The sequence below is a fragment of the Dermacentor albipictus genome, chromosome 5, assembly GCF_038994185.2.
Source record: "Dermacentor albipictus isolate Rhodes 1998 colony chromosome 5, USDA_Dalb.pri_finalv2, whole genome shotgun sequence".
NCBI lineage: Eukaryota > Metazoa > Arthropoda > Arachnida > Ixodida > Ixodidae > Dermacentor > Dermacentor albipictus.
The window spans coordinates 78626866-78642403 of record NC_091825.1 but is presented as its reverse complement, the minus strand read 5'-3'; the positions used below and the strand labels follow the sequence as shown (position 1 = coordinate 78642403).

The following is a 15538-nucleotide window of genomic DNA, read 5'->3' as shown; positions in this document are numbered from 1 at the left end:
CACTTCTCTCATGCGGTCCGGTTGGACTAATACTCTTTTTCTCAAGCAGTCATGTTAGACTGATTTAGTTTCTGTAAATAAACCCTTTTCCTCGTTCTCGATGAGAAACAGTTCTTCACTTCATCAACGATCTCAGCGTAAATAAGTTGGACGACGGCATGGGCCAGCTACCTTCGAATTCATGCCGTACTCCAATCTTGGCAAAGGACCACGGACGATGGGATTGAGCCCCCAATCCTGACAACGCGGAGTAATTGGCACGGGTTCTTTTACTGCGGTCGGCACTCGGGCGCCGAAAACAGTTTTAGGTAGCTATTATATCTGCTAACCTTTTGCCCGTAAGCAGTGTGCAATATTTTGTCCAATCCAACCTTAAGAACAACAAAACTCAGTGCCCAAGTTGTGTATATGTGGGCCCCTACTGCACCTTCGCCGCGGTTTGGCCTGGCATTGCACTATCTTCGGGATTTTTTTCTACACACGGACACGATAGTGGGGAAAGTAGCCCTTAACAGCTTGGCTGTAAAAGGAAAGAAAAGAAAAAAGAAATAGCGCGGTAGTTTAGTTAGTGGCTACAAAGTCTATGTGGCGTTGCGCTGCTAAACTCGAGCTCGTGGGTTCAAACCATGTCGCGGAATTAGATGGGAATTCGAAATGGAAAACATTCGTGTACTTCGGTTTAGGTGCACGTTAAAGAACGCCAGGTGGCGAGAACTGAACAGGGTGCCTCATAATCATATCGCCAGACGTAAAACGCTAGAATTTGTTACATCAAAAAATAAACAAAAAAGAAAAGAGGGCAGCTGCGCCCTTGGACCTTTTTCTTGTGGTGTAAACGAAAGAAATTATTCTCGAGTCTGATTTCTGAGAATAACGTGTTACGCTTATCTTATATTTCGTACCTAAGTGCTGGCGTGTAACCAAGGCCCCCGCCTCCCCCCCCCCGAATTTAAGTGGCACATACCTCACCCCATGGCCACAATTAGCACATGACCGGGGTAGTTGGAGAAGTATGGGAGAGGCCTTTGCCCTGCAGTGAGCGTAACCAGGCTGATGATGATGATGATGATGACCTCCCACCCCTACCCCTCGCCAATACACATCACACACATTTCTAAAGCGCCGCCAAATCAAGCTTGAGACTTGACAGCTATTCTTCGGGCAACATTTTGCTGCCTCTTTCACTCCTTTTGGATGGCTGTAGTTTAAGCATCTCCTGGGGTGTGAAGCGCAGTTTTCTCATCTATCGGTGCCCACGCGATTACCTCGAGATGCATACAGATGCATACAGATGCAAAAACCGCAAGTCGGCGAAAAGCGCTGCGAAGCTCTTGACAGGCCGCTTCTTGCCCCCCCCACTTGCAGTATGACCGCCGCCGGCTTCACCCGAGCTTTCTCTAACCTCCTCGAGAAGAACAGTGCCTTTCATGTATTGTAGTAAAGTACAGTAAACAACTGCACTGAACACGAAAAAAAAAAGGAAGTGTAAACCGCGTGTTGCACCACCGATATGCATATTTTCGCAGAATATTCAGACCCGTTCGCGTTAATGGGTGATGTCAGTGAATCAAATTATGAGGCTTTAAGCGTCTAAACATATTCATACAGTTCCATAATAACAGTCAGAGCCTTCGTGAAAGGGTGCTGTCCACGACCAAGACCGCAATGCCCTCTGAAACCAGAGACTGCCAGCGCTGTCGCAGGCATTCTTGGAGGTGAACGGGCCCGCGGGGCCTCGAGCACCTGAAGACCTGGGAGGACTGGGAGACCCTGCTGCGCTCTGGAGATCCGGTCGTGCAGACCATGGCTACTGATCGGGCTGCCAGCGTTATGGAGCGAAGCAACATAACCGCTTGAGTGCAGTGGCGTCGTGCGGGGGCCCAGGAGCCTGCGTGCTCCAAACTCCTCAGTCTTACAACAAAGTTTTTATGATGATGATGATGCCACGCTGGCCCCGTGACCACGGCCATAACCCCTCGTGGGTACGTGCCAAAATGTGAAGGAAGAAGAAGAGGAAGAAAAAGTCTCGCGCTGGTTCAAATTGTACGCTGGTACCACCGTACCACCACCGGTACGCTCACCGGCTCACAGAGCATCCGTTGAGGAGGCCGTGGTGCGGCGGGATTCGGCTGCGTGATTTCTACTCCGCCACAAGCACGCTACCTGCCTCTACGCTGGATGCACTACGCATAGAAAGCGGTAAGCGTCTACCTCATGAATGCCGCAGGGAATTGACACCATTGAGTCAAAGAAGAACGCCTGTACTTTGTAGTTTCTTGCGCTGATTTCCTTATCCAGTCGACTACAGTCGGGACCAATGACGGTCGAAAGTTCACCGTGTGACACTGAATCACCGTGTACTAACCGGAATAGTTAGTGTAAGGGAATTTCGATCTCTCTATACTTCCACAGTGTGCTTGTTTTGTCCGTTTGTGTGTCTACACTTACTGTAAATAATGTGTGCTCTACATATTTGGCATTACTTATACGCAATAAATAAAGTGTGTTTGTGAAAGTGGCATTGAGCTGCTGTCCTGGAATACTGAGGCATTGAGCTGTTGCGCTGGAATAGGCACGTAATTGATTTTCTTTTAAGTGTAAGCTATTCAGCAAGACAGCAGCAGAAACCAACAGCTACGGTCAGTAAAGTCCCGGAGGGTTCACAAAGGAACCTACGCTCTAAAAAATTTCTTAGCATTGATGCCCCTAAAATTCAAATTTAATGTTGTCATGACACTGCACCTGCTACTTGTAACCCACCGCAGTAACTTAGTGACGAGGGGTTCTGCTGCTGAGCATGAAGCACCGGTTTGATCCAAGCCACGGCGGCCATGTTTCGATGGAGGCGAAATGTATCAATGCTTGTGTGCTTAGATTTAATTGCATGTTAAAGAAACCCCGGGTGGTCAAAATTAATCCCGAGTCCCCCACCCCCACTACGGCGTGCCTCACAATCACATTTTGGTTTATGCACATAATCACCCAGAATATATATATATTTTTAATTTTAGCCTGCTGCTGTGACCCACAACCTTTCACTGGTCTCCACGGCTGATTTAGAAGATGCCTCGGACCAAGAAACTGGGTGCACGTTCGCACCAGCCGTCACCCCTTCATGGAGCTGACACCAACAGCGACCAAGTCAGGTGAGTTTGACTGCCATGATATTTTAGTGACATTTTCACCCATGTCTGCTTCTCATGTTATTGCCATTGTCATCGTTTCACTTTTAGTCGCTGACCGCTTTTGTTCAATCATTTTTGATGCAAGATGTGCTTAATTGCTGTATCTGAAATGTCACGAATATCATCGTGAATTTAGTGGCAAGACTGGCATTCCTCATCAGATGGCAAACGTGATGCAAGAGGTGCTGTAGAACACGAATCTATGCGAGCACCAATGATTCTTATGGAATGGGGAATGCATAAGTAACTGACAGCTTCTTCGGCAGTTGGTTTAGATTCAATAACAGTGGTCAGCGTTGCCATCATTTCAGTGTTGCTTTCCTTTCCGGGCACAATTTCACCCAATGAACAGTTTCACTCCTCATGCATTCTTTCTGAGAACATTTCTGCGTCTTCACCGTCACTGCTTCTGAAATTAATACTTCACACTGCAAACTGATGGACAACGCATACACAATAGTTGAAATAGACGAGAATAAAATGTTTGATGGATTGATTGACAATTTAATGGACACCCCACTTTGCTGCCCCACTATGGTGGCTCACTAGCTATGGTGCTTCGACACCAAGCGCGAGCCGGCATAGATTCGATTCTTGGCCATTGCATTCCAATCGTGGTAGAGTGTAAAAATATTTAGTATCTTTCTTCGGGTACATGTTAAAGAGGCACATATAGAAAGGTAAGTTGAGCCTTATTGGTAAATTACACTTCTACAATACTGTAAAAACGGCCACATTTATACATAGAGGCGGCTGGGTAAATCGGGGAAAAGATGCAAAAACTAAGGAAGGGTGGCAACACCACCTCGAAGTTTCCTGCACCAGCTTGCCGTGACCTCTTGAATTTGACGTCTGCTTGGGCCATGTTATAGCTAATCTTTCATCATTAAGGGTCAATTACATTGTACAATCTAACCTAATTATAACAAAGTCATAATAAGTATACCTTTGTTTTATCTGATGTTCCTCATTACCGTATGCACACTTCTTCATGAGCTAGCTGGTAAAACATAGCTAATAGAAGAAGGGTGCAAATTAACGCACACGCAGAGGAAATGGCAGGACAAGTGCCCGGCGTCCATTTCTGCGTATGTGTTAATTTGCACCCCTCTTCTAATAATACGTAAGCAATACTTCGTTACATTCTAATATTGGCAAAACATAATTTATATTTAATTCATTATATCTGCGTTTCAAGAATAGACAATGACTCGATCCAACAGAGCCAAAGAGAAAATTCGAGAAAATACTTTCAAATCCGTAACGTCACACTGAGACAGTGGCACTGGAGTTCTGGTGAACTAACGAACTTCAACCTGGACTTTCATTATTTCTTCTAATTAGTGACGTATTACCTAAAATGAACGAACATGTCATTGTGAATGAATACCAGCTCATTCAGTGTTTCCTTTTAGTATCCCTTTAAAGAACGTGCTGCGGTATCTGAGTGACTATGGCGTTGCACTGCTAAGCACGAGGTCGTGGGATCAAATCCCAGCCGCCACGGCCGTATTTCGATGGGCGTGAAATACGTAAACGCCTGTGTATGTTGCTTCTCTTTCCGTATTTCTGTCGTTATATTACAGTTAGAAGGTCACTATATTCCCACTCCTTCCTTGGCCATTTGCCAAGTTCTTCTTCAATTGTTGTGGCTATATTTCTTATTTGTTCAGCATTTAAATTTGGACTCGCATTTAGTGCTCGTTGCTCTCTTTCCCAACAACATATCCAGTTTTAATATGATGTGTTTATAGTCCCTTGCACTTTGACCCCTCCTGGTGGTCAAAATTAATCCAGTGTTCCCAACTATAGCGAGGCTTATAATCAAATCGCGGTATTAGCATATAACAACCCAGAATTCAATTCAATTCAATTCAGTATCGCTTTAAACAATGCCAAGTGGTTGAAATTAATGCAAAGCCCCAGCTACTCACGGCATTTCTCACGTACATTCAATTGGGTTTACACTGTAACGCCTTTAAGTTAATTTTAACTTTACTCGTATTCTGCTTAAGAAAAAAAAATGGGCGTTTTACCGTTATGCGAAGCAGTAATCCAATGGCTGGCAAAATATAATCTGCAGCAAGCTTGAGACAACTTCGTGCAGTGTTTCTTGGCATGAAGATTAACAGATGTGAGCGAGCAATCTCCTTTTGAGAAGTAGACATACGAGACTATTCGTTTGTGGAAGTTGTCCCTCGTGGTAGTGATATGGAAAAACTTGGCTTCTGTTCCTTATCTTGCCCACCTGGACTTAGCTACAGGTGCCTACAAAAGAAACCTCTTTAGCTTCTTGCTGCTGGATTTGTTTGGCTGATTTGTGTCAGAAAAGTGTCGATCAGCTTTGGTGGCGACTTGAAAAAAACGACAGTGAAGATAAACATTGCTGGCAAGTTACATTGTTATTGAACATTGCCCTTACGGGAGTGTTTCAACATGTATATTAAAAAAGAAAGGTTATTTTACTTACAAGGAAAACTAATGATGACCTGCAGGTTGATATTAAAGGTCATACCTTTTATTCTTGTTCGAAGTATCTGTGAATTATAATATTGCAGCACATCTCGGGAGTGGGCTAAGCTAAGCTGGTTGGAGTGCGCTAAGCTGCATGATCATGTCCTTGAGGGAGCCTTCTTATGTATTTATTCGCTTCTTTCATGTTACGTAGCATGTGCTTATTTTAGTGCCCTTTGATTTTCTTGCTTATTCTGATGCTTTGTGTCCTTGCCGGCATGGAGCATGGAAATGTATTTGCATTTAATGACATATTCATACCTTCTTATGTATTTTGTTTCGATCTTATATCCAATGGGTCCAGAGATAATTAAAATCATTGCATATAGATACAATTGTCATGTAGTTTGCCGCAAAGATGACTTAAAATAGAGCTCCTTCCCTCCCTGCGCCAACAACTTTATGAGGCATTACATGCAACTATAGACATAAGAAATGAATGTAATTAGCAGCTATCGCTGCGAAAAAAATGTGTCACAGCAATGCTCCTGCCCCATCTCCTCACTGTTGTTGAGTGCAGGCACCTGGAGTTAATGGTCAAAGAGCTGGAGTGCACGTTAGAGTCAACATTTGCCACAACTCAGGCCAACGCACGTCGGATCTGCCGCAACGTAGACATGTGGTACGACAACATCATCCGCACCGTGCCCAAGGTAAATGCTGGGTTGCTAGTGCTCACCGCACTATTTTCTCTTTTGGGTGCTTGCCCCTACCCTACCCACCCCACCCGCTCCAGAAACAAACAAACAAACAAGGGAGACTTTTTCACAATGCAAAGGAAGCAGTGACTGGGTCCTAGCGCACCCATTAGCACACGTTGAAGTCATTTTTCCTTCAAAGATAACAAAGGCATCACCTCCTTATGCCACGAGGGCAGTAGTGCATTGCGGAATGAAACATGTTGCCTCATACTTTATTTATCTCATTTACCATGATACTTTTCTGGATAACATAACAATTTGATATATTTTCTGACCCTTCACTGTGACGACTATATCCTTGCTGTAGATTTATATGCAAGTGTTGTCGTTTTTTTTGTTATTAATCTACGCTTCCACACCAGCATAAATATTGAGTGTATCTTTATTTTGTAATTCCCAAACACAATTTCACATCAAGGAAAATTAAGACAACCCATTCACCTTTATTTCTGGCCATGAAGAGCACAATGAAATTTTAGTTTCATATAAGACTCATTAAGCTAGTAATTACTTAGTAAACATCACGATGGCATGTGGGAATGCTTAAAGGGCCCCTCGCCAAGTTTTGGTACTGCAGTTAGGCAAGCGCTGTGCGTATACAATGCGCTGACGATTGTGTCTGCAGAGTGTTAAACTGCTACATGGTGCCAAAATGGCTGTAATTTCACATGAAAGCCTTTGCGCCTCTGTTCTTCAAAAGCCTTGCTTCCTGCTGGAGAATCAAGGTCGCTTGCATAAGCACATCTACGTCATATGCACCGCATGCAACATCGCGCATTATGGCCCGTAATTTCGGTAAATTGTTCAATGAAGAACGACCAAGCTTCCACTGGTATAGTGCGTCACTCATCAAAATAAGAAGAAAAGAGGAGGCGGAGCTAGTGATCTAAACGTGGCACAATCCCTCGGCCCAAATAAAGGAGAGGGCAAGGAAGGAATGTCTTTTGCGGATGCAAGTTGAGGCAAAAGGACAGAGTGCATTTGCTGGCAGTGGAGTTTACCTTATGACAGCATGACGAAGCGGTATTTCAATTTGTCCTATCTCCTCTAATTATGAACTAATTTGAAAAAATTCTAGCACTGTAACACCTAATTCCTAGATATTGCTGCACGTTTCTATTGTATATAACCAAAAATTTCAGTGATGCTTCGTAAGGGGCCCTTCAAAGCGTCGCATTATCACGGCATATTTATGCCATGGAATAAGCATTGTTAGATATGGCGCCGTTTCCTGAGGCTACTTCAAGTTCCCCAAACCACTTCGAATCGCAGCACAGCTAATTGAGGAATGCAGAAGCAGGAAAGCATATTCCAGAGGAGCGCACGAGCCAACGAGTTCACGTGCCAACAAGGTCGTACGCCGCCGGGATTAGAAGGGGTCCTCGGACAATAGAGCCCAATCGTCCCCCTTCGCCTTTAAAGAAGACATTTGCTACCGCTGCGCGGCCGTAGCACCGGGAGCAGGTGGGTCCTAGGACAATGGAGCATGAGCACCCCCCTCCCTTTCTCCTCCTTGGAAGAAGCGCATTGCAACTCTGCGAGGCAAGACCGCAGGGGGATCAAGTGATCAAGCAAGGGGGCCCAAGCGGCGACTCTCTTCGCCGGGTATGACACCATCGCACGGGCGCCTACCATTGGCTGAAAGTAGCGTCATCTGAGCGGACTCTCCCATTGGTCGAACATGACGTGACTTCCAGTGCTCGAAGGGTTTATAAGAAGCCTTCCAGAGAGACCTGAGCATTCTGGGGCATTCCCTGATTCCCTGATTCACCTCTCTCGAACTTCTTGCCGTGGGCCGCAGCGTCCGAGTTGCTGCCGGCCCGTAATGACTGTACGACTGTTCATTGACGTCTCACTTCCTTGTAAATAATGTAAAATAAACCCTCCCAAGTTTTGTCTTCATCCCGAAGTCCGTCCTTCAACCCCTACATCTGGTTGGCAGCGGTAGGATCGCCTCCGAATGCATCAGCTGGTGGCAGCGCTACGGATAAACCTTCGTCGAGAGAGATCCTAAGGAACCGGGAAAAGCGAAGAAGAGATAGCCTTCGTCGAAAGAGGTCCGAAGAAACTGGGAGTAGCGAAGAAGGAGCGAGCCTTCGACCCAGGGAGTCCGGAGGAACCGGGAACAGCGGACAAATGAACCGGATGGCAGGGTGCTGCAACCGTAAGTGAGCGCGTGGTTTTTTTTCCTTATGGTTCGCCAGACTGAAATGTTGTGTGTTCATTTTGATAGTTCTGGGAATCGGGAGTTTGATGCATTGTGTGTTTGCACAAATTAATTAAGGAAAACAGTTTTAACCACCTGTCGGGGCAGCTGCCATGGATCTTAGAGGGTTGACGAGGTTAGACTTGTTGTTGGTGTGCGACGATTTGGGAGTTGAGGCGGACGAACGGATGAGGACGCCAGCTATCATAAAGGCAATTAACGATAGTGGCAATGATGACAAAAGCACTGAGCTTGCGTGGGAGGTGATACAGGAGCCACGAGAGTGTGAGCGTCGTGTACGTGTGCGAGAGCGTCGTGAACTTAAGAGTGAGAGTAAGCGTGAAGAACGCGAGAATGAACGGAAGCATGAGCTTCAAGAACTTACTCTTAGGTGTGAGCGTCACGAACGCGAGTATCAGGAACGAAAGCGTGAGCAAAATTATGAGAGAGAGAAGGCAGCACTGATCAAAGAGATACGGTATTGTGATCAGTTATTGGCACAGAGACAACGGCTGTCTGAGAATTCTGTAGGTAGTACAGAGCGCAAGAATGAGGAAGCATCTAGCAGATTTTCGCCAAAAGCCGACGAGAAGAGTAGTGCCTGTGAGATTGGCTGCCGATTCATGAGTGAAGGGAAAAGGCTAGCTGCTAACGATGCCTTAGTGGCAACAGAGGCCGTTAAAGGCCGCAAGGAGAGCGACGAGGTGCTGTGCCAATAGAGGACTGTAGAGACAGCTAGGCCAGCTGCGAACAAATTGGCGCAGTTACCGAGCGTGTGCGTCGCTGGTAATGTTAGCGAGGTTCCTAGCGAAGAAAAGGGTACTGCTGACCCGAGAGACGCGAGCACCCATGTACAGCCAGATCTGCGTGCAGATGTGAAGTGCGAGCTGGACGATGCAGTTGAGAATAGTTCTCGGGGTGGCGAGCTCCGTAGCTCACGAGAGAACAACTGCATTGTTCAGGGATCGGTGCGGCTCTCCGCCAGTCTAGATGGCCTAGATAGGGATGATTCAGTTGTTAATCATTCGGACTGTGCGCGTGAGACAGCGATCGATACCGACGGGCTGTGTGCCGATGCACAGCGTGAGCTGGGCAATGTAGTAGAGGGCAGTTCGCAAGAGTGCGAGTTGTCTAACTCGAGTAAAGCCTGCTGCATTGTGCCAGAGTCGGTTGAGCTGTCCGCCAGTCGAGGCAAAGTGAGAGTAGATTTAAATGTAAATCACTCAGACTGTGCGGGTAAGAGACCGATCCGGGCCGACGAAATGTGTACCGGCCAGCACGAGGCACGAGAAGGCGACAGGAAAGCGAGTGCAAAGAGAAAGCGCCGTAAAAAGAAGCGCGGTAAAGACCCAAAGTCGGTAACTAATGTAGCACCGCCAAAGATGGCGAGAAACCCAAAAGGGCAGGGCGCGAGGAGAAGAAAGGTGCGGTCGTCATTGACGATGTTGACGCACCCAAAATGTTCAAACCACCGGTCCAAGGGGGACCGCGAAGCATGTTCTGCACGGACGCGGACAAAGGGCACGAGGCTGTTAAACTCCTCGTCGTTCCGTAGTTCTTTTCATAGCTCAGCGTGCAGTTCGAAGAAACGCAAGGTGGCAGGACGAGACCAGGTGGGGAGTAGCGACGTGGTCAATCGAGTTCGTGTTGAAAGCGGGGCGCGAGGACGCAAATTGGCAGGGGACTGTAACGTCTTGAAGGAGCTGATAGTGAGTCAGCCCTTTTGTTGTTCCTCCGTAGCCAGAGTAGCTTTCGGTACGCGACCCCCCCGAGTACGGCTCAAAGTATGAGCCAGTCAAAAACGTTTGAAACGGGAGACCAAGGGAGCTTCCGTAGAAAGGAAGTGTTTTGTTTTATTTTTGAACATTTGGAAAATTTCGCGATTTGAGACTAGAGTTTCTTTCAATGTGTAAGGTTTGAGCTTTGTTTATGTTTTGGTTTGAGAAAGCTCCGAGATTTGAAAGATGCGTTTTAAGTAAACATGTAGTCTCGCGAGATGCTCATTAATAAGTAGATAGGCTTTTTTTGTGTGTGTGTGAGTAACCTGAAGGTGAAGGTTATCGTCGAAAGGCCTATGGTAAAGCGCGTGTGTTATTTAACCTTCTTTCTTTTTAAGTGTTTTTGAATTTTCTAAGGTTAAGCGCGTAGATTTTCAGTGAGTGCATGATTTGCACTGAGAAGCGTTCTTAGTTCCATTAGCGCGTGTCCTGTGTGGACGGAAGGAAGCAGATTTATGACTGGGTTGCTCGTGTGTGTTGAGGGCAGCCGTATTCTGACTTCTTTAGTGAGCGTGCGTGGAAAGAGTTAGTAGAAGACGCATCATTTTAAGAGTTCTGCGGAGTGTGTAAGTCCCGCGAGTTTAATTGTTCGTTTAAGTCACGTGTCCTGTAGGACTTTCAGGGAAGAAACGTGAGTAAACGTAAATGAAAAGTTTGCCTACAACACAAGTACGCGTTCTGTTTAGTGACCACAGGACCAGTGCGCTTGTGATTACGTACTTGTGAGGTTGACCAGATTGTTCAGTGGCACCGGCACGTGCGATAAGTACGCCACTGCGATAGATTGGAAACATGCTGTTCGTGTAGTTAGGCCACTTAAGTTATGTTCGGCTGTTTTCATTTGTTGTTTGCATCGTCAACGACCCTTTTGTTTTGCAACAACAATAGTACTCTGGTCTTGTCGGCAATCGAGGAAAAATGGATAGCTGTTTAGAAGGGTGATTGGAACTGTTTTGTCGAAATTGGGGAAATAAAAGATCAGGGTTGATTTTGACTCAGTAATAGCCTGGCGAGTCAGGGGTGAAGAGCCTGCGCTTACACGTGGGGCAGCGCTGTGTTGTTTGGTTTGTTTGACGAATGTTCTCCAGGGCCCAGGATCCCGAAGGTTGTCAAACGAGGCTCGACTCCAGTACCCTACAGCTTCTATCAGCGTTCCTCATGGCCAGCGAATTGAGTTCACCGGCCATTCAGAACCGGGGCGAGGACGAGCTGTTAGATATGGCGCCGTTTCCTGAGGCTACTTCAAGTTTCCCAAACCACTTCGAATCGCAGCACAGCTAATTGAGGAATGCAGAAGCAGGAAAGCACATTCCAGAGTAGCGCACGAGCCAACAAGGTCGTACGCCGCCGGGATTAGAAGGGGTCCTCGGACAATAGAGCCCAATCGTCCCCCTTCACCTTTGAAGAAGACATTTGCTACCGCTGCGCGGCCGTAGCACCGGGAGCAGGTGGGTCCTAGGACAATGGAGCATGAGCACCCCCCTCCCTTTCTCCTCCTTGGAAGAAGCACATTGCAACTCTGCGAGGCAAGACCGCAGGGGGATCAAGTGATCAAGCAAGGGGGCCCAAGCGGCGACTCTCTTCGCCGGGTATGACACCATCGCACGGGCGCCTACCATTGGCTGAAAGTGGCGTCATCTGAGCGGACTCTCCCATTGGTCGAACATGACGTGACTTCCAGTGCTCGAAGGGTTTATAAGAAGCCTTCCAGAGAGACCTGAGCATTCTGGGGCATTCCCTGATTTCCTGATTCACCTCTCTCGAACTTCTTGCCGTGGGCCGCAGCGTCCGAGTTGCTGCCGGCCCGTAATGACTGTACGACTGTTCATTGACGTCTCACCTCCTTGTAAATAATGTAAAATAAATACTCCCAAGTTTGGTCTTCATCCCGAAGTCCGTCCCTCAACCCCTACAGGATTCTGTGATGTTGGCATTATGCCACTGTATTTCTCAAGTCAGTGTATTTTCTTCTGAGTTTAAGGTTTCCAAATTGGCATGTTTCCACACTGCATGTAATTCATCGTGCTCGCAGCTATAGTGGGATCTTGACTATTCACTGATATAATGCAAATTTTAGCTAGATAGACGGAATTCTTTAGCTGCAACGTTTCCCATACATTGTACAATTGGTCAATTCAAACAAGCCTTCTGACTTACATTGAAGTCTTCAGCTTAAATTCTCAGGAAAGAGCAACTTCGACAAATACAGTTGACGAGAGCACATCAGTGGTAGGCCCGTTTCTATAGCAGAAACATACTCACATTTGATATACAAGTCGCTGCTTATTCACTGGTGCTAACAATCCCTTTGTGCCTTTGCAGCATTCCAATGCTCCGAATTTTCCGTAACGATTAAGAATGGGGGCTGGTTCTACGATCTTACCAATGTTGCATCAAGTATAGCGAAAAAGACCTTTGAAGTTGTTGAAAGATGGGGCAAGGCAAGATGACAAAATCTGCACACAGAAAATAAATTGTGACAGTACCTGCACCATCCTGTTGTGGCAAAACAGGAAGCATTATGCGAGTAGAGTATTTGCTTTGAACAAGTTTATGAGGAGAAGTTTCTGCAGTAGGCCAAATTGGCATGAGCAGTGTCACTGAAATAGTTACCGCGATCGAGAAATTATTTATCGCTGTTTATGGTAATCAGGTCTGCTACTCATTGAATTCTGTGTCTAAAAAGGTAAGTCATTGTAAATCAAATGTGTATGTATTTCAGCAAATATGTGTGCTGAAGAGAAGCTTTTTAAAAATGCGTGCTATATCTCCTTTTCTTTGTCATATCCGCAAGATTTATACTAACTTGAATGTGATGTATGCATGTGTATGTGCATGCATGCGTGCGTGTTTCTGCATACATGTATGTGTGTGTTGTACTGAGTATTTGGTTAAACATTCGCTAATTCCACTATTTGACCATTTAGACGAGTGTCTCTAGATGTCCAAACTTCCCCCAGTCAACTGTACTACTGCTGCGGTGACATGTACACAATATGGATAGTTGGTGCGCCGTCAATTTGGTGGGCAGTCATTAGCACTTGCTTTCTGTTATAAAGTGTGGCAATTGTTGATTGTATTACAAATTTTCTCCATTTTAAATATCCCCAGTATTATCTGCCTTTGTTATATCTGTCTGATAAATGTAAATTTGCTTACAGGTGCTGAGAAAATAAAAAAAGACATGCACAGAAGTGTTCTATGTTACTTGCACTTCATTAGCAATTGCAAGCACTTCAGAATGATGGAGCATAAAATAATTGTAACTAAAGCTTCTCGGTGTGTTCATACATTTACAGGTAAAAACATGCATCACCCGTGAGTTGCAGTTGAAGCAGGAATCCATTTTTCGGTGTGCGACGTAGATATGCCAAAAACTATCTGGTCCATGTTAGCACTGAATGCCAGCACGTGCAGAATTTATTACAAGTGACAGCAGGTTTGAAAGATAGGCGATCGTTTTTTTTTCTGTAGCACTTCTATATTTTCCCAATTGGCTTTTTACAGCACTACTGCAAGTTTGCTTCCATTCATGTCGAATACACAGAACGCAAGGAAAATAAGAAGACAAACAATTAAAAGGGCAACAAGATGGACAAGGATGTGGTAAAAGACAAGAAGATTGTCCGGTTGTCTATATCCTGTGCGCGTATGTTTTCACTCCATATCTATTTACCATGTCTTTCTACACTTCTGTTTGCACTCTGATTAGTGTACCTTTGAACACATCAGCCATGGTTGGGGCGGCCTCAATATCATTTTGTAGAGTGGTTAAGATTCTGGAAAGTTATGCTTAGTATAGAATTATGAAATACAAGCAGGTGCATGCTTTTTGGCATATGTCTGTTTACATTGAAGCACCCGAACACAAAATGGGTATATTTTTCTTCCTCAGGAAGTGCTAAACCGTCCTTACAAGGAGGTGTGGGACAGCATATGTAAGTGTAAGCAGCAATAAACAGTGTTTTGCTTTTGTGAGCACGTCACAGAGAAATTACAGTAGATGACGCCATGGCATGTCCCCGTGGCCAATGTTCAATTTAATGCAGCATTCGCTTTAAGGGAACTCATCTTCGCAAATGTCTGTCCACTTCTTCATTGTGTAGATGATCAATCCCAAACAAGGGAAACAAATTGCGTTTTTTTGCTTTTTCTGGTGCCAACAGCAGGAAATAAACAAACCAGCTTCCACTGTTGTTTATTGCAGCACTTAAATAGTACACTTTCAAAGTTAATGAGGGGGGACTTATGTGGTGAACATCCACTTGTATGTTATACATAGACATCCAACTTCCCAGATTTAACTTAAAACATCTGAGCAATCAATCAAGCAATCCATCAACATTACTTCAGCACAACAAACCGGCAGCCATCTATCAGCCTTGACACTGCTTGAATATTCTTAAAAAAAATTAAATTAAGGGGTTTTACGTGCTAAAACCACTTTCTGATTATGAGGCACGCCGTAGTGGAGGACTCCGGAAATTTCGACCACCTGGGGTTCTTTAACGTGCACCTAAATCTAAGCACACGGGTGTTTTCGCATTCCGCCCCCATCGAAATGCGGCCGCCGTGGCCGGGATTCGATCCCGCGACCTCGTGCTCAGCAGCCCAACACCATAGCCACTGTGCAACCACGGCGGGTGAACATTCTTAAAAGTTAAATTGTGATTTTTAATGCGGCAACGGAAATCACAGGCCATGGGAGACACTGTAGCAAAAATTTTTTGAATATCTTAACACATGCGGTTTCTTAATGTACATACAAAGCATGGTAAACAAATGTTTTCCAATTCCCCCCCCCCCCCATCAGAATTCAGCCACTTATCTAGTCCGTCAGCTTAACAAGCACTTTTTGCAGGATAATACAGAGAAATAGCCATGTCGTGAACAAAGATAACACAAAAAAGCCAGATTCACATGATTATATGTGTAGAAACTGAACACATGTGGCAAAGAATGATGTCAGGATGTCGAATTTGTGTCACAAGAAGATAGCTATGTACATGCAGAGTGCAGTATAAGGACAAGATATCATAGAAATGTTTGTAGTGAAGTATATTTAGCAGTGCTTGAAAACACAAAGCAACACAGAAAAGAAACTGGTAACGAGACTGTACAGATTGGGGTGAGGGGCGGCGCAGATGCATTGAG

The 15538-nt window shown here is 45.4% G+C and overlaps 1 protein-coding gene across 2 annotated transcripts in view; it reads left to right on the top strand.

Annotated features, from left to right (window-relative positions):
• The first annotated feature begins 1996 nt into the window (after positions 1-1996).
• The window catches only part of LOC135921196 (uncharacterized), a 29253-nt gene continuing 15711 nt past the window's right edge, over positions 1997-15538 (top strand). For both annotated transcript variants that reach the window (XM_065455510.1, XM_065455511.1), the window contains exons 1-4: positions 1997-2199; positions 3012-3146; positions 6220-6352; positions 14280-14322. In XM_065455510.1, the coding sequence (XP_065311582.1) occupies positions 3064-3146; positions 6220-6352; positions 14280-14322 (259 nt within the window). In that variant the 5' untranslated portion in view covers positions 1997-2199; positions 3012-3063. The remainder of the gene's footprint in view (positions 2200-3011; positions 3147-6219; positions 6353-14279; positions 14323-15538) is intronic.